The sequence below is a fragment of the Bolinopsis microptera genome, chromosome 5 (genome assembly GCF_026151205.1).
Source record: "Bolinopsis microptera isolate Bmic1 chromosome 5, MBARI_Bmic_1.0, whole genome shotgun sequence".
Classification (NCBI taxonomy): domain Eukaryota; kingdom Metazoa; phylum Ctenophora; class Tentaculata; order Lobata; family Bolinopsidae; genus Bolinopsis; species Bolinopsis microptera.
Window position 1 is genome coordinate 10,526,664 of NC_087076.1, and position 24,606 is coordinate 10,551,269.

General features: G+C 40.5%; 4 protein-coding genes across 4 annotated transcripts in view; 2 read left to right on the forward strand and 2 right to left on the reverse strand.

The window, feature by feature from the left end:
• Positions 1-3,762: 3,762 nt before the first annotated feature.
• On the forward strand, positions 3,763-5,550 carry LOC134815674 (uncharacterized). The gene has a single exon (XM_063824235.1). The coding sequence runs from the start codon at positions 3,802-3,804 to the stop codon at positions 5,335-5,337; it is 1,536 nt and encodes a 511-aa protein (XP_063680305.1). The 5' UTR covers positions 3,763-3,801; the 3' UTR covers positions 5,338-5,550.
• Positions 5,551-6,978: 1,428 nt separating this feature from the next.
• Positions 6,979-8,628, reverse strand: LOC134815226 (uncharacterized). Its single transcript, XM_063823740.1, has 4 exons — positions 8,530-8,628; positions 8,235-8,398; positions 7,963-8,055; positions 6,979-7,846 (listed from the first exon to the last, which is right to left on the reverse strand). The coding sequence occupies exons 1-4, from the start codon at positions 8,626-8,628 to the stop codon at positions 7,552-7,554; spliced, it is 651 nt and encodes a 216-aa protein (XP_063679810.1). The 3' UTR covers positions 6,979-7,551.
• A 223-nt stretch (positions 8,629-8,851) lies between these two features.
• LOC134815763 (pecanex-like protein 1) overlaps positions 8,852-24,606 on the reverse strand; it is a gene marked incomplete at its 5' end in the record, with an annotated part of 49,097 nt that continues 33,342 nt past the window's right edge. The window contains 20 exon segments of the mRNA XM_063824348.1: positions 8,852-9,414; positions 10,159-10,284; positions 10,718-10,953; positions 11,170-11,385; positions 11,496-11,628; positions 14,207-14,361; positions 14,478-14,628; positions 14,837-15,019; positions 15,433-15,560; positions 16,560-16,697; positions 16,929-17,063; positions 17,285-17,528; positions 17,721-17,857; positions 18,462-18,644; positions 18,768-18,896; positions 19,032-19,202; positions 19,326-19,505; positions 23,265-23,414; positions 23,682-23,886; positions 24,175-24,310. Coding sequence (XP_063680418.1) covers positions 9,318-9,414; positions 10,159-10,284; positions 10,718-10,953; positions 11,170-11,385; positions 11,496-11,628; positions 14,207-14,361; positions 14,478-14,628; positions 14,837-15,019; positions 15,433-15,560; positions 16,560-16,697; positions 16,929-17,063; positions 17,285-17,528; positions 17,721-17,857; positions 18,462-18,644; positions 18,768-18,896; positions 19,032-19,202; positions 19,326-19,505; positions 23,265-23,414; positions 23,682-23,886; positions 24,175-24,310 — 3,233 coding nt within the window.
• LOC134815762 (zonadhesin-like) lies at positions 12,715-15,208 on the forward strand. Its single transcript, XM_063824347.1, has 2 exons — positions 12,715-13,997; positions 14,108-15,208. Exons 1-2 carry the CDS (start codon positions 13,548-13,550, stop codon positions 14,123-14,125), a joined length of 468 nt encoding a protein of 155 aa, XP_063680417.1. The 5' UTR covers positions 12,715-13,547; the 3' UTR covers positions 14,126-15,208.

A 24,606-nucleotide genomic window follows, 5' to 3' on the forward strand; every position in this document is an offset into this window, starting at 1 on the left:
CTTAGTCCGCGGCGGACACTCCGCCGAGCCGCCGCGAAGCCGCTCGGAGTCCGCGGCGGACTTTAAAGTCTGCTTGGAGTCGCTCGGCTCCGCTCGGAGTCCGCCAAAATGTACTCGAGTCCACTGTAAATACATTTTGGCGGAGCACCGCCGGAGTCCGCTCGGAGTCCGGCGGCTCCGCCGCGGACTCGACTCCGCGACGGATAGTGCCAAACTACAGTTATAGCAAAAACGATCGGGTTAGGTCGCATCAACAATGCCAATAGCAAAAATATGTTTGATCATATACACTAAGGTAAGCGACAAAAACCTTCATTTACATTGGCATGCACCACAATATTCGTTTGTTCATCTGCATATGCAGGTAGCAGCTTAATTATGGCCCACTGAATGACTGAACCGTAATATTGTTTGATGATACACTGGTCAGATTGAATCTGGAAACAATCAAACAAATGACATGCAACTCAGCAAGCGATCAAATTAAAGCTGGAAGTGAATAGAATCTGTTATCAAATGTTAAGCTTAATTTCAATACGGTCATAGACAGCGAACAAAACAACAGTGAATCGATTATAAACTGCGTTAGGAAGTGAAGTTACAGAGCCAGACAAAATTGATGAGCACTCGATTTTATCACAGAATTTCGAACTGCAGAGTGATTTTACGCCGCGCATAGCTCACGTGACTCAATATAAGCTCTCCTATTGGCGCAAACGTCTCAGCCAATCAGCATCTACGGCACTTTTCTGCCGTAATTGAGTCGTATTTCTACCTACCAGGACCGTCGACGAGTCCAACTCGGCGCGCGTCCTGGTAGGTTGTAAACCTACAAATAGCGCATGGCTAGGTCGCACGCGCAACAATAACGGTGTATTTGTAAATGACGTCAAAATATCATAATACGTACAATACACGTAACGCGCCGACGCCAGCGCGACTAGCAGCGCCAAACAGCTACTGTGGATAGCGCGGCCTACGCAACCTGGTCCCATCGTGATTCGGCGGAATGACAGGCTGAGTGCCGCCCAGTAAAATTTTCATACTGTGATAGCCCTGTGATGCATTATATATTGGCGAAAATTGAAAAAGTGCGTGACACGCCTAAAATTATTTTGGTCATCATCCATCATCGTTCACATAGTCATGTGTATACACGTACTGCGTGACGCGCTTGTTTCAAGTGAGGGGGCTCTGGTTAGAGTTGTAGCGCGATGCACTACTGGGTCGCGCCGCGCATCAAATGATTCTTCTCGCAACTTCGGTAGATCGGCGAAATGCACCATTGTGCCAGGTGCCTCACCGAGCTGCGAACTGCGAAGGATTGACATCGTGAATCAATGGTTAGAGCAATCATCATCGTATTAGACATATTTAAATTATTAATTCATGTAAATTGTTTATAACGTAATGTGTAGCACCCAATAAGTACCACCACAAGCCAGTAACTTTTGCTGGGATCAACTCAGATATCCACCATTTTTTTCGGACAGTTGTAAAAGCCCTATTGGAAGGTCATCGCCAATTTTCAGAATGATCTCATTCAAGGAACCGAAAATATATCCGAATAATACTTAACGGGTGATACTCGTAAAATATCTGTTCCATATTGATATATCATTTCTGATATGTTGGACCGTCGACGAGTCCAACTCGGCGCGCGTCCTGGTAGGTTAAGTAAACCTTCTAAATAATACGACAAAAATCAACGAATTGGTCAAATTGCAAATTACGCGACTTTTACACATTATTACAGCTACTTTTGCTCCAAAAGCCGCGCACCATCAAATATGGCACCTAGGCGAAACTCACTGATCTTTCCAAAAGGGTATGGCAAATTTGGTATTGTGAAAATTATCACAGTCTCTAGAAAACAGTGCTACACAAATTTTTAAAATCCGAGCAAGTTTATTTTTATCGTGCACCCCCTACTCGTACATCGCGTCGTAGTTGATTTTTAATTCTGGTTTCTAGTATCTTTTCCTGATTTTCAAAAGTCAAAAGTGCAAAGCCTAAAATGTTAGTTTTTTAACCTGGGGACCCGGCCTAGTGCCCAGGCTATAATATTATTTGATGTTCATAAACATATACACAATACATAATACACGAGTAAAGATTCATGACTGTGCAATGAAAAACTGAGCCGCACAGTAAGTTTTTTTCTGTTCAGTTCCGTTCATTTTTCCATTTCACATTTTTCATCGATGCTCAATAAATTTGTAGCGTTGTAATATTAGTTTAAAACTCCGAGTGGAGGCTAGTTAGTGTAACTATGACAACAACAAGGTAATATATATATATAATATAAAGCTAAGTTACCATGACAGCTAGCTGTAGCAGATAAAAGTAAATATTAATGTGACAGTGAAGCTAGTCAGCCAGGCCAGGTGGTGATCAAGATAAAGGGATGAAAAGTGGGACAGTTCCCACTCATCTCTGTGTGAGACTGGGTGCAGCCAGGAAGTAAACAATTTATTTCATCTTAACAGATATAGTCAGCTATTTTAATTCAAACGACATAACTAATTTAAAACCGATCCCTCTTCTTAAATGTATTATTAAATTATCGATAGCAGATAGTGAATGCTGGAGGTAGAGGGATTTTGATTGACGATGTCACTCCTTCACAGCTCGTAGCGGCCCATACCAGTAGTGCATTGCTACGATCTCGCGAAGTAGTGCATCGTGCTACAAAAGGGATTGTGATGAGTGATCACAATCACCATGAATAACAGTTAAGGAAAGAATTTCCCAAAGGCAAAGGTTGAACGCTGAAAAATGTTGAGATGATGACCCAATTTTGAATTGCCATTTTAGCTACGACCACGACTATAGTACTACGTGAAAATACTGAGTGACAGGTTTGTAGAGAAAGTCACCTCAGAGATAACACACATGGAGACCCAGAAAGGGGGTACCCTGGCTGTGTCAACCTATCATTTGCTTACGTTGAGGGGTAGAGTTTACTGATGGCTCTCAAAGATATCACTCTCTCCTCAGGTTAACCTCTTTGTTTTTCTTGTTTACATTGTTATCAGGTAGTGAGATTTTGGAAATATCCACCAGTACATATCCCCCTTCGTTCTAAAAGTGCTGATCTGTGTTTCTATTATATACGGATACCTACCTGAATTGACTGATGTTTTACTGTAACTATGATCTAACTATTCCTCCAGGTTCAGCTTGTACCTCTGCTTCTCTAGAACCACGCTACGTGTTGAGAGCACTGGGAGCACACGACGACATGGTGCACTCCTCTATCAGGTAATAAACGGAATAAATGGTCGACATTTACAATGTATAATTTGAGCGAATATTCGGTCAATATTTATCAATATTCAATATTGCACTTAATAAAATTAAAGCTATGAGCTAACGAGTTTACATTTCGTCTCAGACTATTATAGCGAGTCTTAAGATAAAACACTGTTTCCTATGTTGAATAAACAGCTCCCAAAGAATTACATTTACGTTACTTGAACTTGAAGTGTAACTACCGAACAAACTTAATAGGACGCATTGGAAAACTCTGATATAAGCCGCACTTAAAGTAATTTTAATCCTTGAAGGCCTCATAGAAAAATTTATTTAAGTTCTGTCTCGACAAAATTTCATTAATTTCGAGGAGACCTGGCACGCGTGGATGGTACTGAACTCGATGCTGTGAAAATAATGACCAAGAGAGTAAGCTGAAATTAAAGATGACACCTCAAAGTCAAAGATCTGTGTGGCTGACTCCTCTAGATGAGGGGGGTACTTAACCGGGTACAGTTTGTTGACTCCTCACTTATCTTAGCAGACATGTTAGCTACAACTACTCTACTATTGGTGGTCGGATTGGTCCTGGGTGACGTTGGACACAACCAGATCCTGGATTTCCCTGGACCCGCTAACACAGAGAACTACATCAGCTACAACCCAGATTTACCCGCTCTTACTGGACTGACAGTTTGTGCCTGGCAGCAGAAGAGTTACTCTGATAACAAGAGGTATTGGTTCAGCTACGCTGTACCGGGGACTGACAACGAGATTATCCTAGGAGAGAGGGAAACAGGACTTTACGTATTCTACCTGGGAGGAAGTAGTTTTGGAGCTAATGTCGGGGCACCAGAGAATCAGTGGGTACATGTGTGTGCAGCCTGGGACTCAGAGAGTGGAGTAGCTGTCATCAGTGTCAACGGAGAAGCAGCAGCGACTCAAGAAGGTTTCAAGCAGGGTGGAAGTGTGAGGGCAGGAGGAAATCTTGTTATTGGACAGGAGCAGGACAGTGTTGGAGGGAGGTTCGACGCTAGCCAGGCATTCCTGGGCAGACTGTACAACATCAACGTCTGGGACTACGCACTCAACTCCACCGATGTGGCCTTCCTTTACGAGACTGGTTTCTGTGGGTACGGCTCAACTGAGGCCGACCCTATCATCTCTTACGCTGACCTGCTCGCACAAGATTTGAGTGGAGCCACATCCGTCATTGATGGACCCTGCATTGACCTGGAGGACCCCAGCAACGGACAGGTTATGAGGTTCCCTCCTCAGTCGCAGGCCAGCACAGCTAATTTCCTGCAGTTCTCACCTGACCTTGGAAGTGATGATTTCGGAGAGTTCTCCATCTGCACCTGGTTCTTCAAGACATACGGGGACCAGTCTAGGTACTTCCTGAGCTACGCAGTTTCAGGTGAACATAATGCCATCATCCTGGGTGAACAGGCCACATTGGGCTTCTGGGTAAACGGAGCTAAAATGCTGACAGACATCCTCCTGGAACAACAAAAGTGGTATCACCTGTGTTTCACACGGGGTAGTGACAGTGGGGCTGTGATCTATGTGGACGGAGCCAAAGTTAAAGAGGGTGACTTAGCAAAGGGTGGTTTGACAAAGACTGGTGGAGTAATGAACATTGGGCAAGAACAGGACTCTATGGGAGGTAGTTACGATGCTAGCCAGGCCTTTGCAGGGAGTCTCTACAACCTGAACATGTTTAACGTGAAGCTGACTGACGATCAGGTTGCTCAGATCTACGCTAACGGCACTTTCTGTGAAATGGTACCTGACGCGATGTGGGAGAGTGAGAGTGTAATGATAGCCTACAAGGACCTGTTCAGTCTCATTCCTGATGGAGATGTGATGTTTGATAGTGGAGAGACATCCTGGAGACACGGTGCTATCCACTGTCAGGGTACAGATCTAGACGAGGACGCACATAAGCCTGACTGCTGCAGACAGAGGAGGGACGCAGGTACAAGGATAACTCAAACTTGGGATATATCGTTGGAGACGTGGACGCTGCCAAGGCTGCTTGCTACGCGTACGGTAAATGTAAAACTCTTACCTGTTACATGAAGAATGGGGAACAGAGATGTGATATGTTGTCCACATATGAGAAACAGAAGAAGGACAACAAGAAAACCTCTTATACGTACAGATGTTAAATAACTTGGACGCTTAACTTTTCTTTAATTCTGTAGAATATTTTCCTTTCAATTTGACTCTTGATAGAAGTAAAAAGATTTAAAAGCGTATTTAATATGATAGACGTATTTTTATTCGGCATTACGTGAGTTGTTTGTTAATTGTTTCTAACAACCATTTTCTGTCCAAAAAACTGATATTTAGCAAAACAGATTTATTTGAAAACCACAAGAGTTGAAAGGCGTAAACACTTAACTTATAGTTTATGTAATAAGCGCCATGAGTTGGCATATTTTTACACTCTTCAATGCACAGCACACAGGAGGCCCACATACAGCTCGACCTTATCGTGCTGCACGGTGAATTTGCGTTATTCACACTTAGAGGCAACTTTTGGTACTAAATTAATCAAAATCAGAGACAAAACATTCTTATTACATACACTATTACCATCTTTCCGATTAGCGGATATTGCAGGTTATATAAAATGGAGTTTAGAACAGAAACGCATTTCCTAGGAGTGTTTAATGGCGAAAAGCGCACGTGACCATCTTGCTGTAAAAACTGAAATTACTCACCCGGCTGATGAGTCACTGACTATAGTTTAAATCTAATGAGCTGGGAACTGGTGGCTAAGGAGAAACCCTCCTTGCAGGCTGAGATATCTTATTCTTAAGGTTACAATTATAGCTCTTAGCTTTTACTCTTAGCTCTTTACCAATCGGGTTTTGAGCCGTTAGCATCAGTAGCGGGTTCCGGTTATCTATATCTATTATCATAGATTTTTGATTAATAAATTTTATGAGACAGTTTTCTCACATATTTACCAATTTTGTCAGCATGAATAAGAAGTTGTTACTTTGAAACGTCGTTTATCCTAACAGTGCAATATCATTTGTCGCAAATCAGAATAATCAGAAACTATTTGGAAAACCCAAAAACTGTCTATTATTATCATAGAGGTATACCCTGATTCAAGAGTAATATCATGGTTACGTTACTCAATATGTATTCTGGGCTACGTTTTGCGTTTGCGCTTACAATCTCCAGGTTAAACCCGTTAAAGTAGTATTAACAATTAACTTTAACTTTAAGTACATTCTTACATTTCTTGTGCTTTATCCGATGTGGTATAGAATACAACGTAATCTAAAATAATCCAAATCTATAAACTGCAGTACGCAGTGAGTAACCGGGACGCCATGTTATGCCTATGGTATGTTAATGTATAGTATGTATGGTATGTATGTATGGTAGCAGCTCTCCCTGCGAGCGTGATAAATCACTCTACACTGGAACTTTGTGATTTAAGAAATTAATCTCGATTGATGTATTTTTGAGCGCTGATTCTAAATCACACCACATTGGGGTGATTCGGAATCAGCGTCTAAAAATACACCGAACTAAACAGTAAACTACTTTCATACCCTCAGTGCTCAGAGCCTTTTAACAAGAATTTCTAAAAATTTTGGCGAGCGATTTATAGTGAGACTGGGATCGCTTTCTAGCTTCTTGCATACGTGCGAGAACCGAGCATTAGACTAGCAAGCTAAAAGTAAATACATATCTTTTGGGTAAAGCATTCAATCAAGAAATGAAGTTTACACAAAGTAAAACATGAATTTGCAATAAGTTAGTTAGAAGTTCCCACCCTGGTCCCTGACCTTCTATCATCTCTTTATGGTAAGCCCTAGCTAGTGATGTTAATGGATATTACTAATTCGCTCGCCAACAGGCAACGTTAAGCCATTGTCATACACTCAGGGCCTTTTCACAATAATTTAAAAAAATTGAGGCGAGCGATTTAGTGGGATCGGATGTTATTGTTAACATAATGTAAAAATATGCTGGAAGGAATTTCAAATGGACTCAGTCAAATTGCAAATGAAGTTACTTTGATGTTTGAAAATTCTACAGCTACTCGATTAGAACTAACAACGAAGTACGAGCTTCGACCAGAAAAAACAGTTTACATATATCTAAAGTCCGCGTTTAATATAATTATGTCTCCAAATCCAGAGAACCAAAACTGTAACGTTTTCAGTTTGAGTCGTACGTTGTACGTGCGAGCTCAGATCACGACGTAAAACTAACAAATTAACTGAAAGTATTGTAAACAAGGCCACGAACACTTCGAGATAAGAACTATTTAATGTTTTCTCTTTCCCTGAGATGCCTTTTCCAGTGTTTGCTGCGGTAAGATTTCTCACTTTTCCTAAAGTGATGCCACCCCAGACACTTGGGGCTGTCACTCACAGGGTGCTTGCTTATCCGGTGAACAATGGGACCTAGCCTGAAGTTTCGGTACTTCTGCTCATCAGGGTACAGATCAGCAAACTTAATGCCATATTCTTCTTCAGTGTCGTGGTATATCGGCTGAGAGCGCTCGGGGCCTAATGACCAATACTCCCCCTCAGATAAGATATCTTCTGGTAGTAACCTGAGTGGTAGAGGGTTAAATATTCAGAATATTAGGGGAACTGGAGCAATAACATACCCAACATAGGTGTCTAGTCGAGATTATGTATCTATAGAGATAGTTTCATAAATCCGTACCTGTGTTTCATGGCTTTACGAATTGTTGATTTTAGCTTGCGTTGCATTTTGGTACATACACCCAGCTCCTCTGCTGTTTTCATCTTCTGGTCTCTGTAAAAGAGAAATAAATTAGAAACACAAAACTTAAGAACTTGCATTTTGTAAATTCAACATCAATTATCTTTATAAATTATCTTTATACATTTTTTAATCTTTACTAAAAAAGACAAAGTTAAAACAATGGTGACAAATCACAAATAATAACGACAATAAAATGGGCCCATTGAAACCTGATGAACTGTTCCAAAACAAGCACATCTCTGTAGTCAAAGTCTTGTAGGTTGTTCTGACAAAGCCAACAACCTTCATCTAGTCCGATGTTAGGGTTACGGGAGGGAACAAGGGGCGGAGCTTCGTTACTTTTGTTCGATACTAACACTGCTTTGCTCGGTATCTGTCGGGGTATTTGACAATGATATACTGTCTCTCTACTTCTAATTTATAAGCGGATTTGTACGGAAGTGTTGTTGTAGTCTAAGGAATGAAGATGAGACAGATGACAACATTGTCAGGAAAATAACAAACCTCTGGTGGTTTGCTGGTGTAATTAGTGGCTACAATTTGGGAGTTGATACTTGCACAGATAGGTTTAGCGAGGCGGGTTAAGGAGAGGCGCAGTGCCATTCTAGAGAAGTACGGGTAAATTAGTAAATAGTAATTTGTCAGAAAGTGACATTTTCACAATCAATAATGGATAATTTCTCTCGCAATTCCCTCTTAAAATTATGTCCAATTAATTAATAAAATTAATTCGACTTTAACTGGAAATTAGAATAATTTCTGACTCTGTGAGAAAACGATTGATCTCCTGTTTTCGACAATCGGAAGGACTACACGGAAACTGTTTGAGGAAATAAATCATTATAAAACAGTTGACAAACGTTATATTACAAGTCCAGCTAGATTTGTCTCAATAAAATTAAGAAGTTAAATTCAATATCATTCATTATATTGATCCAGATCGCTGAAACACCGAAGTTCCATCCCAAAACATAAGAGCGGATGTTTTTAGAAGACTCAAAAAGAACAGGCTTGATTTTAATTTAAATGTCAACGGGATAAATTAAATTTTATTGATTAAGGTATCTACATGTATTTATTTGCTTTGACATTAGTTTTTTCATCGTCTTTAATGTCAAAGTTCAAACTATTTTGGTTCAATTGAGAGTACAACTTTGTTCGTATATTTCGTAACAGTGATTTCGTCGGATAAGAGGTCAGTTGATAAAATGTACAAAATCTCGTGAAGAATTATGTGCGAAAGTCAATGATACCGGAGGGATCACAAGGGTTCTGTGCAGTGACGTCTCAGTTCAATCCTTAACTGTTTCCTCGGACATCCTGTGCCGAGAAGACTGATGTCGAATTGTTGGCGCGCTGCCAAATCTCGTTAAGCACGGGGAGTCAGCCCTGAAACAAACGATTCCTCTTTATTCGGACATAATTTTGTAAAATACTCCTTGATTGTGGCAATGAGAAACAAAAGCATAAACGAATAATGTTTGTAGATAAAACTGATAGTGACAGTGATTTTCACTACTTTTAATCATAAGTGGATTATATTCAATTTGAAAAATTAAGGAAAATTGTGAGATTTACACACACTCAGTAATTGGACGAAATGTAAATTTTCGGTCTGCATCCTCCAATCTAACCAGCACATCACTTTCAAAATTTGCGATTCCAATAGAGGTTTTGACAATTTGATTGGTCAACAAGATTCAAACACAGATTTTATTAGTGAGAGCTGCAAACACGTGATGTGAGCTGCAAACACGTGATGTTGAGTCTTACCGAAAGAGGGCACCGGTCCGGGCAGGATTTTTAGTAATTTCCTGATTTTGAACTGTACATTATTCAGAGAATTATACATTTCAACCTCTCTGGTTTAATCAAACACAAATGGCTCGACCGAGACCGTAATCTTGTGTTTTAAAAAGAAATGAAATTGGTATATTTTGTTTAAAAGTGGTGCAAGTCACAATAATCTCCTTTAGGTTTGATCGGCACCGAAGTCACCCATACAACATTGACAATCCACTAATTTGCCGCGATTAATAAATATCTCTACTAATCTGCAGAGCTTTCTGCAGAACGAAGCCTGATATAAATTATAAACATTGAATGGTGAATCAGCCTAGGATTAAGACAGACCTGTCGGCTTGAACCCCAACATCCACTGAGTAACCGTCTCGCAGTGAGTCTGAGTGGAGGATATCCATACAGAGGGACACACTTGAGTCTTTAGTTCGGTCACGTGACCTCATGCTCTCCCGAGAACTGCAGGGGAGGTTGTTGATAATATTTAACAAAACATTCGTTAAACCATTAACCTTCAAAGGCCGCATCTACCTTGTCTAGCGATCCTGAATGCTGGTTAAGCTTTTCGAAGAAAATCATGTTTTAACTTTAAAGGAGTGACTGTATCTTTGCAGTTTTGATCAAAGTGCAGAGCGATGGCTTCCGTTTTCAAAGAGGTGTAAAGCTGGTTAGAGTGGTAGCAAACATATTGGAATAGAAACCCGACAACAACTAAGAAATTGTCAGGACCATTAACACGGGAAGTCATATTCGAGATTAACTGAATCGGCTAAAATATATATTGTCTTAATCTCTAAACTCAGGCAGTTAAAAATTCACGAATATTCTTAATAAGGAACACCGCCAAAAAAGTAAAATTCTTTCAGCTCAAGGATAAAACTGGCACACCAACCTGTCTAGATCTGGGATCTCGATGTCAGTGGAAGCGAAGTCGACCCTGCGATGTTTGTCGCTGAGATGATGAGAGGAGGAGGATGAGGAGGAGGAAGAGTGTTTGTCAGAAGAGAGATGAGGGGCGGACAGGGAGCTCTGATGTTTGGTGGAGTGGGTAGGATGGGAGCAGCTTAGTAAAGGCGTGCTCTCTACTTCACTATCTTCGTCTGATGTGGCGGGAGACTTCATGTTTACCTGAGGTACAACGGATTTACGGCAATGATCTTATCTTTTCTAACAGCTATGGACGAGTATATAGTTGTTAGAAAGGCTGCTTTGGAAACCACATAACAATTCAATTAGATTGATTAGAAAATCATCAGGAGAACCACTCTAATTTCGTAACAAGGTGCTAACTGCTACGTGCAGTTATCTACACACAAAAACAAGTATCCCAATCACCCAGATTACCTCGATAATAGGATTAAAGTTGATGTCCGAAGTTGCTTTAGTTAGCAGCTCTCTAGATATCTTTCTCTCTGTAAGATTAAGATGATTGTCTGAAGTTGTTTTCTTGGGAAGATCGCTGTGCTGAAGAGAGGTATTGCTGGGCAATGACACACTGCTGCTCATCTTGTTCTTTCCTCTGCCGTCAAACGAGAGTAGACATCTGGACGAGAGTGGTACCTGGAATAAAGTCTTGGTATAAGGGGGGGGGGGGGGGGGGGGGGGGGGGGGGGGGAGCGTGCATAACCAGAAATGAGATACAAATGTACGGATATATACCCTGGAACTACCTTATTGAGATTCTCGTTGTCGCAAGTAGGTCCCTGTCGGAGATTAGGGGGTGGTAAAATCTCCTGACTTTTGTCCGCTGCTGAAGTGCTCTCTGCTCGCCCCGATAAAAAAGCCCGGTGCTGTCTAGTTGATCTGTGGGAGGAGGGAACCGTCAGAAATATTACTAATAGTTGTACATAATCTGACATAATATTAATAATAGTAAAAGTAATACTATTACTAATAATATAATATAATATTACTGTTTAAGGTATAATATTATTGTTAAAGGTAAACCGGCGATGTAAGGTCGTGTTTAATGTTTTGATATCTGAGGATTATGTTTTGTAGAACTAGTTGCAGTTGAAAGTAAATTAATCTGATATTAAAGTAATTATTTAAGTGAATGATTTAAGGTGAACTGCGTTCATCCTACGTGGAGTTATTCCTTATTTCGACCAGAAGGTGACGTAACGAGTAAAATGTGCAGTGAATACTGGGTAGATACATTTCATTAAAAGCTGTAATTAGAGGAGACCTGCCCTTGTATCTTGTTGTATCTGTAACTAGAGTGGGGTAGAGTGACCAATATTATTGTCATCTGAGATAAAACATTTCGAGTACTATTAATATTGCGAACTATAATTCGTTGGATCGTTTACATTTTTGTGTTTTGCATTCGAGAACAAACACTGGTTATGCTATAGGAGGAATTCGTTGTTGATCGCAAACTATTTATACCCCAGTCAACAAAATTAGAAAAACCCCCGAAGAATGAAGATGACGTATTGTTGAGGGTGACATCTGTAAGGTTACCTTTACTAGACCTACTCCGTTTAACACCATGCGTATCTTCTAGGTGTTCATTAGGTCAGCAACACATACCCCCTACACCCGACACAATCTGAACAACGTCTACCACCACTAGATGATAATATCAGGGTAGATATGATCAGCACACCACGTGACCTGCTCACCTGCCTTACCAGTTACCAACTCCCCGGTCACACACAGAGTATGTGGTTAAGCTACACACGGAGACAGGTTTACTGGTAGGGTGAAGTAAGAAGCGGTACAAGTTGCTGATGACAGGAGAGAGCTTCGAAGATACCAGGTTCACATAAAGCATTATCACAGGGGGACCCCTTATCATCCCTCTCTCATGCGAGCAGTTAGTTACTACACCTACAGTAATACTCATTATTAGTGAGTTGTTGCGGGTGTTATTTTTAGTAATCATCCGTCAGAGACCTGTCCGATGTTTGCGGGTTAGGTAAGTTTGTAACGTTGTGTCACGTGGTGTAGTTAGGTAATTCCCTGACGTAGTCATGTCACATGGTATTTGTGAGAAATTCCCCCTATTAACGTACAATCAAGGCGGGGAATGAGGCCGAGTAGTAGAAGCCATGTGTTCGTTGTGATTCTCTGCTGCTTTGGTATTCGATGATAGAACTTTGTTTAGTCGCGCGGTCCCTTGTAACTTTTCATTCGAGACTTTGGAAAAAGAACGATGATTTCACCGCATGTCTTGCCGGACTACTCTGTTCAGACTTGTTCTTTCGCTTTTGATAGTAATTTCTTCGCAGTCGTTGTTTAACCGGAAATAAAATGACGTGAAAACACTTTCTTTCGGGTTAAAAGGCAGAATACTGAATCCAAGAATACTTACATAATATGACGCATAAACGCGAACGTTTATACTTATGCCATTGCATATATAAATCGTCAACTACAATTATAACAATTGTTTAGTGTAATTATGGCACGTGCCGTTTGTAAGTACAACTAGTGTTGTAATACTCACAATTGTTGAACATTTGTTCTTAAATATATCGTCTTCTTGCCTTACATTAAATATCGAATCTATGTTTGCGAGAGTCCGATTTTGATAAATTTCGATCAGAAAGTAGCATTTATTTAAGGCGTCAACATATTTCGCGTACATAAACACTGCAACAAAGCTGAAATATTTTATCTTTCGGTAGCTTTAAAATCCATTTCTGCGATTTGCTACACTGAAACTTGAAATGCATTCTCTACTGACTTTAACGTTTTATTAGCAATAGAAAACGATGTTCCCAGCTGTGATCTGCGTTCTGGTGCACCTAGTTGCCGCCTCCCCCTCTGTAGAACCCTACCCAGTGTCTAAGTCTAACCTCTCCACCGCAGCCTCTCTCCCTTCCATCACCACAAAGATCACTACCAGCGGTAAAGGGGAACAGTCCATGCCTCCCTCTGAAACAATGTCTACAGAGACAATGACCTACATGAGTACCACCTCCCCACCTATCTGGACTACTCCCTCGTACCCTGATGTTCCTACTGATGGTACGACTGATAAAACTGATGAACCTACAACCCCTGAAAGAGGGTCGGAGGAGGTTACTGAGTCTCCAGTAACTGCTACTGAGCCTTCTAATGTCACGGAGGAGAAGGAGGAGGAGGAGGAGCAAGGTCCTAGTGCAGCTCAAACTATACGATTATCTGAACTGCTTCTCAGACTTCTAGCTGTCTTTATTATTGTAAGTTTATCTGTTAAACACGTGCCTTTATCCCCCCTAGTCCAATTATTTCAACGATCATGTGAGATGAATATGAATGAGCACCATTGACAATAAAAACACATTTTCAGGTTCCCGTTTTACAGTGAGTTATGCTGACGAACAACTAGACTTTAACAGAACGCCAGAGCCCTGGAGCCCGGCAGGACTCAACATACAGAGGAACTGACCTGTTCTGGTCCCTGCTCCGACTGGAGAGACCCTGAACGCAGGAGATGATGGGGTCGCTGGCAGCCACACATCCTAGAGTATCACCCTTCTTACTGTTCTCACTCTGCCCTGAGCTCCGGTGATGTACTGGTGAGGTGTCACTCTCCTGAAACACCTGGTTAAGATATGGATACAGTGGGTTTTAGTACAAGGACTGGGTTTTAAATTTTAGTTAACACCCCGCAGAATAGCTGTGTAACATCATGTATCATATGATAAAACCCTGATTACCTGAGATACGGGGTCGTTGCTCCCAAAGTCTAGACAGGAGTGAAAAGAGCCGGAAGGGGGCCGGGTAGTGGCGGGTTTATTATCACACGGCAGAGTCACCGTTCTGTTGGGGTGATAAAACACAGCCTGGCGTCCGGCGTCCGCGTCAATACTGCAGATATGTGTCATCGTCAATTACAGTATCATCATTATCAACAGAACAGGGCTTTTCATCAGTTACCACAAATCATAATCATTAACTAGAAATACCATGATCTATATGACATGCTAATTAACCCCACCTATTAGCAACCTCCAGTCCACTCACCTATTAACAGCTTCCAGTCCACTCACCTATTAACAGCCTCCAGTCCACTCACCTATTAGCAGCCTCCAGTCCACTGCAGTTGAGTATCCGGTGAATGAAGCGTCTGGCCCCGCTTAAACAAGGCATGTAGTGTTTGACCATGCCAGTTATCGAAGCTACTTGTCTGTGAGTGTCGCTGTATCCGGTTATCAGGGGGGACACGTAGATGGGATAACCTATAGGGTCGTCACACGAGCTGAGGGGTTTAAGATATATTTCAGTAGTTTTTCATTTAGGTTACACATTTTGGATGAGTATAGCTGATTTGGATTCGTGTTATGCTTAAATTTACCTTTTAGAAAATTAAAATGCTCATTGTACAATGTACATAGTATTTGAAATTTGTTGAGTTAACATCACTATAAAACGATTTATTGTTTTTATATAAATAATTTATTTAATGTGGTTTATCAAACATTGTTCTTTTAAATTCTTACAAAATAGACAAATGAAATTATAACATATTTTCACACAAAAACTGAAATAACTCTTGGAAAAATCGTTTCAAAGCTTTAAATACTCTTTTCGTCGCAATTAATGTGGCTAACGCAAAAAAATATTTAAACCTTTTGAGCTCTTTATGGACGCGAGAAAAAAACAAAACCCCACCTGTTTATCATGTTCCTGAGTGCCTGTTTGGCGTGCTGAATACTGCCTCGTTCTGGGTTAGTATTGCGGAGGAAGATAAGTTCCTGCTGCTGTCCAGCCCATAAACCTCGTACACATTCCCGGTTCACCTGAGTAGTTACCATTTCACTATTTCACTATTTCACCTGAGTAGTTATCTTTTCACTATTTCACTATTTCACCAGAGTAGTTACCATTTCATTATTTCACTATTTCACCTGAGTAGTTACCCTTTCACTATTTCACTAATTCACCTGAGTAGTTACCCTTTCACTATTTCACTATTTCACCTGAGTAGTTACCCTTTCACTATTTCACTATTTCACCTGAGTAGTTACCCTTTCACTATTCCACTATTTCGTGTGGAATGTTTGTAATTTCTCTATTTCTGAGATGCTCACCAGAAGTTTTTGATAGATACAGAAAAGATTCTATGTTGAAATGCGACGATTTCATTAAGTACACGACTTTACATCGTGTTAGGTAATTGCAGTGATGTTTACGAAATGACTGGACCGGATGTTTAAGTCATATTAAACAAACACCATTGAACCAATATACTAATTATGCGTACTTTAACGGGTGGCATTTTGGGCATTCGAAAATTTGCCGATGGCAAGGTTAACGCACACTTAAGGGACATTTAAGGCACGTATAAGACACACGGCCTTCTACACGAAGAAAGCTGTGCTTAAGAAGGCTTCTAAAATGTAAAGCACAGCTGTCTTCGTGTAGGTCACAGTCATCATAATTACCCCACCCCTCAACCCCCTGGTTGTATTACCCCCCCCCCTCAACCCCCGGCCCTGGTTGTATTATTTTATCTACCCCCGAAACACACAATGGCCCTCGGCCTTAGGTGTTCGTTACCCGTGCCTCCGAGTAAAATGTGTGTTATCCGTGCTTTTAAAAGTGTCCCTGAGTAGACATATTCAGAAAATGCGTCAATTCACACAACTTAGATAGTTAACGACTTTTCAGTAATTTCAGGGAAAATAATGCTAACTAACTAATAATAACTAAAAATGAACATGTGAAATGAACAGAGGTTTTGATGTCATCTAAAAATAAAACAATCATGAAAACATTTCCTTGTGTTTGAAGTTTACCTTGATGATCCGGAAGGAAAGATAACGTTTGTTGAGAGTGAAGACTTGATACTCATCACTAGTATCATCTAACACGTGACGTAACGTTAGAAGAGAATTAGCGTTGTTCAGGATCGAGCTTCGCCACAGTGGGTCACCCTGGGGTGGTACAGGCATAAATTAACTAATTTATTGATTAATGGGCTTAAAAATTTGTTGAGATATGGCAATGATATTGTGCCGCCCCGGCAAGATTTTCTGTAGTCGGGATTACGCCACTGCTTCCCGTGTACTTGGAGCGTCTCAAAACATCCAACTTATACTATTCACGTGAAACACAGATGATAACATATTGTGTACAGTAAATGTAGCAGCCGGTATGTGACATACTTCATACGCGACCACAGTGTCACTCAGGGCCTGGGTACTGGACTCGTACAAAACACTGAGATCCTCAAACTGGTCACTGTCTATGAAGTGATCCTGGAAGAGCTTTAGTGCCATCTTTATCGCAGGAGAGAGGACCTGTGGAAGAGGGAGGGGTGTAGTTATAATATGTGTTTTATATCACTTCATATCAACATTCAGTTAAGCGTTTGGCGGGTTTTAAGACAAACTGCTTTTAGAAATATTAATAGCTAGCTCAGTAGCTGGGTAGAGCAGGGGGTATAAAATACATTGTTATTGTATAATGTTTATTGTACTATAACCGAGCCCATATCATTTTTTTATTATTTACTATTTACCTCTTTCAATATTTCCATGTCCTGGAAGACCCACTCATCCTTAGGATTTGATATTCTGATGTCATTCTTAAGGAGGGCGTGAATACCACACAGTATGCCCATGGTATTGGGTAGTTTGGAGGGAGAGGCCGAGGCCAGGGCCCGACGTCCTAAAATAGACATTCCGAAGCATAAAGTAACAGTGTCGTGGATGGAGAGAGGTCGTTTTGAGGGGAGTACTTCTTCTCTTTTAGCCAGACAGCATCTGTGAAGAGAGGGTGTCAAATAGTGAGCTCGTTTTGAATAGTCGTAATTTTCACCTTTGGGTTTCGCGATAGAAAACGAAATTCAAAGTATTGCTATTGTCTAGCGGCGAGCTGAAATATTCTAAAACAACGGTTAAGTTCGGGCTTTTATCCATACTGAAAAGAATTCCAAAAACGGTAACACTTCTTACTTGATCCACTTAATGTATTCGTCTCTGAAGCGTTTCCTTGATATCCCAGCCTTCGCTATGTCGTAGTCCACATCAATGTTTGTGGAGAAAGACATGCTTTCTCTTTCTATAGCGCTGTCACTTGACAGTGCCATCCCCTGCAGGTTTTGACATTCCGAACATTGTTTTTATAAAACTATTTAACGTTGAATTTCTACTGACATATATTAACTTATTATTAACTTTCTCTATTAATTATTTAGTGGCTTTCCAGTCCGATAATAGAAACAGATCATCACCTCCGATCATTCTTTAAAATATTTATCTGATTATCTAGAAAATTTGAATAAAATATTGTGATTGTTCTACTTAGTACTTACGATGCTAAAACATACAAGCATAGTGAGAAAAATACACTATTATTTCTATACAGATCTTGTTTTGGTTGGTATATTCAGATATGTAAACAGTTCCTGTTTTGCTTTAGCAAGATCAAACATGTAAGCAAAACAGGGTCTTAAATAGCGACTGTTAGGATATTGCTTGGATTTCTCACGCCCATTAATTTTGGGCGTGGGAAGTGGCATGAAATCAAGCTATTACTTCTCAACTTGTACTTTGTGTTGTGATCGGTAATTATTTGATTAAATACCCATAAAATACCCTTTCCATGAAATATCAAGCAAGAGTCTGCGGCCATTTGGTCTCACTTCACATAATATTATCTGCAATTCAATACGAATTTAAGTAATTATCCAATACCTGTGGAGTTTGAAGGAACATTTGAATCCACTCGAGAAACTTGGAATGTTTTATCGTGAAGAAGATAAGAGATTGCACGAAGTACTTGATCAGAGTCTTGCGGAGGGCGTGCATGGCCAGCATTGTAGAAGCTGAGTTCTTAGTGATTGAATAACCTTCCAGAACATACTTCGTATTCATCACCTGAAGAATAAACGTCAGTGATGACACTGGTCTAACAATTACATTGGACATTCAACTTAATTACCGAACTCTCAAGCTCAGTTTAAACACTGATATTACGTTTGAGAAAGTAGTGATCGGTACCTCCCAAGCGAGCCAGCGGCGGTTAAAAGCTGCGTTGACGGACAACATTCCTGGAGCATGTCCTGGCTCGCAACACAAACAGGATTTGTCATCTCCGTCATCTTCTGTGATCGCTTCTACCTCCCTCATCTGGGTTGTTGTGAAGTTTATCAGATACTGTCCAAACAACTTTTAGCTGTTTCACAATTCTACGAACATCATCGTTAATCCAAGGAAAAAAGTTTTTCTAACTATTTTGTTAATAATTGAACAATAATATCGCACCTGGCAGAATGTTCCCTTGAACTCGAGACCACGGAGCTGGAATGTGACTAACCCGTTCCCAAACTCCACAATATGAACCAGTGCGTTGAGATAGTCACTAGCCATGATGAAGCAGTCACCAGAGGTCACATTCCCCCACCTTCCCATCATCAGGTCACCACACAGAGAGTTCTAGGTGGGCACTGTTTTCAGAAAACAGCCGTGGAGATAATAATGAGAGGTTAAAAAAGTTAAATTAATGCTCTGAATACTTTACAATTATGAAAATTTTGAATTAAAAAACGCTGATCAAACCTGCAGAGATCGGCTGAGATGCTCGTAAAAGATAGAGTTGAAGTTATTCTGATCAGTATCAAAGGTATGTTCGAGAGTGGCTGCTAATCGGACATTGCTGCTGTCATTCCTCCTCGTGTTGTAATCTCGTTCCCAAAACTTGAGCGGTCTCACGTACCCCATGATAAACAGAGCACTTCCCTGGGCAGTGATGGGTGAGTTATAACACGTGGATTCAGGTTAACCTCGCGGTATTATGCAGCCACAATTATAGTCGATGTAAAGTAGCTACTTATTCTCTCCTATTATATGTGACATAATGTCTATACAGACTAAATGATGGTGGATTACTGTTGACGGCTGTATCGCTGAATTGTCGTTATGATGCAGATTAATATTAGGTTGCAGTTAGCATCAACTGCATCATGTACTTTAAAGGCACTGTAGATTCGTAAAACACCAATATTTGGTAGGAAATCATAATATAGCTTATAGTAAGTACAACCAAAAGTTACCGGGTTTTATTAGTGGTTTTGTTAATTTCGATAATAGTGATGCGTCGGCATGGTTACCTATCAAAATATGGCGGAGCTGTAAATGTTGGCTGACCACAAAGTGAGATAATAATCTGTATTAATGTCTAAAATTCCATTGCCATTTTCAGAACCTCTAATCTAACCAACCAGCATTTTCTATAAGTCTGAAAGTCTATACCGAACATGCTATTTCTTCATCTTCTCTATATGCTATTTCTTCATCTTCCCCAATATAAAGCATGATAAGTCACATCAGCGACCCTTATCCTTGCTCTTCAACTTTAGGTCTTATTTCTTATTTCTATCATGTTTGATTTTTGTTGGCAAATTCTCATTAACACTATGTTACTTTGAATTCTAATCTTGGATCAAGGTTGAGTGATTGACATGGTATGATGGTATGTATTCCAATAGTACCAATACCATGTATTTGCCGACGTCTGACATTGTTTGTAATAGAAAATTGTTTATAATAGGTTCAGTGTGTCAGTGTGTCGTGTGGTACATTCATTTCCTAACCAACGATAATGTTTATATCACGTTTATGTAGTGCAGTCTTACTTCCACTGTTGTATTTGTGTCTCTGTATAAGTGTGTTGTTGTTGTTAAGCTCAGCTTGTCGTATTTCCCTTTTATTTACTATATTTTCTTTGGGAATATCGGAATTTAACGGTCCACGTGACCAGAACCCTCGACTGTGCCTTAGTTAACATTTTAATTCATATTATCTCATTGTTATATGTTACAAACACAGCAGGAATGCAGTCCTGTGCTAGATAGAGAGCTGATGTACATAATATAAAAACTTAAGATACAGTTATCTAGAACTGTCGCACAAATCGGCAATTAAAGCAGCATCTATTTCCTTGATTTTGGAGTTTGGGCTAATATCCAGCTTGAGAGTTTTGGCATTTTGTAATGTTTTTTAACGCAATTTGTGGTATCTACCAGTGAGCGATAATGTTACGAGTAATATTACCAACTCAGGCTCGGCCTTACTGCATTTATGTTAAAAGCTTGATATATAATATTATGTCGATTATAAATAAATGAAAGGTACATTTCATCAGGTCATCGATCAATGGTGATAATCAACGCAGAGCCCTGGACTCCAAAAAGCGAGATTGAAGCTGATGAGGAGTCCAGGGACGAGGAAAAGAAACGTTCCGAGGATTCCTCTGACAGTAGTAAAAAGGAAACCGGGCAGTTATTTGCTATCCACGACCTTGCCAACGACTATATCCACACTTTCAGCGAAAAAGGCCGGCCCAAGATATGTCGGATGATATGGGCGGTTATTCTTTTGACAGTAATCGGGATATCTGTTTACCTGATCGTTACGTTGCTGCAAGATTTTTTCATGTACAACTCATTCAATCAGTCCACCACAATGTGGAAGGATAATCTAACCTTGCCCGCCATCTCCATCTGCAGTACTAACTACGTGAACTACACAGCACTTGAAGCTGACTTGTCTTCTACTGAGAAGTCAAAAGAGCTGCTAGGGTATTATAACGATTTCGCGAAGACAGTGGCGCAATTTGAGAAAAGAGGTAATATCATGTATAAAATTGACATAGATCAAGCTAGAGAGTTAGTGGCTTGGGAGATCGATAAGGGCTTCCTCAACACTCGCTTCAAGAACGACGTTACATCGCTACTCGTGGGGGAATCAGACTACACGTTTGAAGGTTGGGGCCGGAAAATAACGAACCTTGCGAGGGTTGCGCAGGCAACAGAGCTTGGAGCTTGTCTAGAACTCAACGACAAGGGGAAGTTTATTCAGTCGTATGCTGGTGTTAATGGGGGCCTGAGTTTTGACATTGACGCCAACGTCCAAGATTACCTTACGACAACTGCAACTAAAGGGTTCGTCCTCTTCATCCGCGATCAGGACGAAACGGTAATGATGAATTCAGGAGGGTATGTCATCGCACCAGGGACAGAAAACTTTGTTAAATTGTCTGCAAAAACAATGACACGTTTAGGTGGTAACTACGGTACATGTGAGAATGTACCGAGCCAGTATGCTAGGTACGGTACCCACTACGAGTCCATACGGGAGTGCGTTCAACGTCAGAAGATTTCAGCAATGTTGGACGAGTGTCAGTGTTTACCGTGGTATGTTGCCGAGAGATTGTACAACTCAAATAAGACAGATGTTTTAGATAAAATGGTGCAGCAGATAGAAATAGCTGAGGCTGAATCTGCCACGGACGCAACACCGACTGGATCCAGCGATACTGGTGACACTGATTCTAGTGAGGACAATGATTCTAGTGAGGACAATGCGTCTAAAAGAAGAAGACGAGATGTTAGAGTCTTCAACCGGGAAATAAGAGCTCGTCAGGAGAGGCAAGCAGATGGCGGGGATGATCCAACACCAACACCAACAAGTTACACAACAAGTTCAACCCCTATCAAGCGAACTGAACCAGCACCAGCACCAGCAGTCCCACTTTTTCAATCATCCTACAAGGACAGAGTATGCGGTTACGTTTACCAGACTGCTTGTGATGCGGTTTTAGAGCGGTTCATCAAGCGTGGATCTGTCCTACAGAAGTGTCCTGAGCCGTGTGCGTATAAAGAATGGGGCGTTGACCTGACATCTACAGTATTCCCGCCCACAGAGTCTTATCTGCAAAACATCATGAAATTCAAGGGGAAGTACGCCGAGAAACCACCTACATTTGAGTATGCCCGAGAAAACATTGCCCGGATTCACATATACTACGATGACATTAAGATAGAGGAAATAAACCAGGAAGCAGCATACGACTGGGCTAGTTTTGTAGGCGAACTTGGAGGTATTGGTGATTTGTTTGTTGGCTTCTCTTTCTTTACCCTGTTTCAACTCATTGAGATATTCATAGCATACATGTTTCGATGTGTTCATAACACCTACCAGAAGAAGAAGAAGAAGAAAGAGGAAGAGAAGGCCGAAAATGTTGAAGTAAACGAAATTGCTTTTAGGGAATTGTCAGTAAGCACTCCAAGGGATACTGAGTCAGAACTGTCCCAAATCAAAACAGAGAATTGTAAAGATGAGAACAAAGATAAGGACATTTACGAGATCCCCGATTAATGAAATTATAATAGATTACTAGGTTTGATAAAAGTTGTTATTTTAAGTTTTCTAGAGATTATTTTCATGATTTTTATCCGTACTTGTCGTGTCATGAGTATCTAGTATGTACATGTAGTATGTACTATGTAGTTCAATGAATTAGAATATATTTTCCAATCAGAAATATATAGTTTCCAATATAAAATCTCAAACTTTGTTTTTAAAAGTTATCTGATCAAGGCCAAGGCGCTGGATAAAGAAGAATTTTCAATTCAACTCTCAGTGATGATTTCCAAAAAACATCATGATTTACTACAAATGTCAACGATTCCTCAAAATTATAAAAATTGTATTTACCTGAAAAGGCGAGAGCGGAGCGCACACAACGGAGCTAAGAATTGTTTGTAGGAAGAGAAAACCGCTGTGAGGGATGGAGAAGGGCTGCGCAAACGCGTGAACTGCGCTTCCCCAAACTATTTGCCAAGGGGCTATGTACGTTAACAGGAACTGCGGATATAAATTGGTAAACTTCTACGATCTTAGTTTATCATGATTTATTTAATATCATATGAGACTTTCAAATTACATTTTTTAGCGTCTGTAAAATACTACTACTATTGTCAATACTTGGATAGAGGAATGAAAATGCGATAATATATAAAAAATACTCCAACCATAAATGATCAATTTACGGCCAATACGCTGACAGTCATGACCTTCCATTTTTTCCACAACAAATAAATTTAGACTTATCAAATAAAAGTGTCATAATACCTCCATCTTCAAGACCAAGTCTTCTATCTTCCCGACCACAATTGACATTAAATAGTAATCTATGGGGAAGGTCTCCGAGTACCCGTGATAGTCAAACTCGAAGAAGAGAACAGTAAAAAGGAGGATCTTGTACTGGGAGGTGGTGTAGCTGTAACACTGTCGGAACAGTTTGATACCAACCACGCTGATTATCAGAGCTCCAAACCTGGCAGAGAGAGAGTGGACTTTTTTTTAATACTTTCAACACTAATTACTAACGTATAACAAGTAATTTAAGCTAACCTGGTGGTATTCAGAGGGCATTAATGTAATGCACAGTACACTTTAGTACAATTTAGTGTATACAACAGAGAGGTCGTTAAATAATCTGAGGTACCAGAAGTCGGAAAAGTACACAAGTTCACTCATCGCTAGCTCAATCACGCATACTCCCTAAATTAGATTAGATGTGCACATTTTCCCTGTTAACATCAAGAACAAACAATTAACTCACGTGACTCCAAAGTTTTCCTTGATTTGGGGGACACTGTCATTAACAGCAGCCAGGAACAGGAGTGGGTAGAGAACGTTGCGCTCCACAAACTTGACCCACAAGTACGCTTTTTCGTACCACATGGCACGAGCCTCACCTGAAAGGTAAGTTAGTAAGTGTAGATAATATGACATGAATAGTGGAAATTCAAGGTCCAAGGATGATATTGCTATTTTTATCATCGACTTTGACTCTCTAGTATATGGCGAAAATCAAAAATTCGCTATTCTACTGTGGCACCAACCGACCATCAGATAGTCGCCTCCCCTCCCCCGCGTTGGGGTGGAGGGAGGGATTAATTTCCGTTCAAAAGTAATGGTATTAGCAGGTGTGGGACCATAGTATTGATAAATTAAATAAATTTAGCCCTCCCTTCACGATGGCGGAGGACAC

Coding starts and splice junctions, on each gene's coding strand:
- LOC134815674 (XM_063824235.1), top strand. CDS start 3,802: ATGTTAGCTACAACTACTCTACTATTGGTGGTCGGATTGGTCCTGGGT.
- LOC134815226 (XM_063823740.1), bottom strand. CDS start 8,628: ATGGCACTGCGCCTCTCCTTAACCCGCCTCGCTAAACCTATCTGTGCA. Junction 8,056..8,234: donor GTTTTGGAACAGTTCATCAG/GTTTCAATGGGC, acceptor TCTCTTTTACAG/AGACCAGAAGATGAAAACAG. Junction 7,847..7,962: donor CGTAAAGCCATGAAACACAG/GTACGGATTTAT, acceptor TCTACCACTCAG/GTTACTACCAGAAGATATCT.
- LOC134815762 (XM_063824347.1), top strand. CDS start 13,548: ATGTTCCCAGCTGTGATCTGCGTTCTGGTGCACCTAGTTGCCGCCTCC.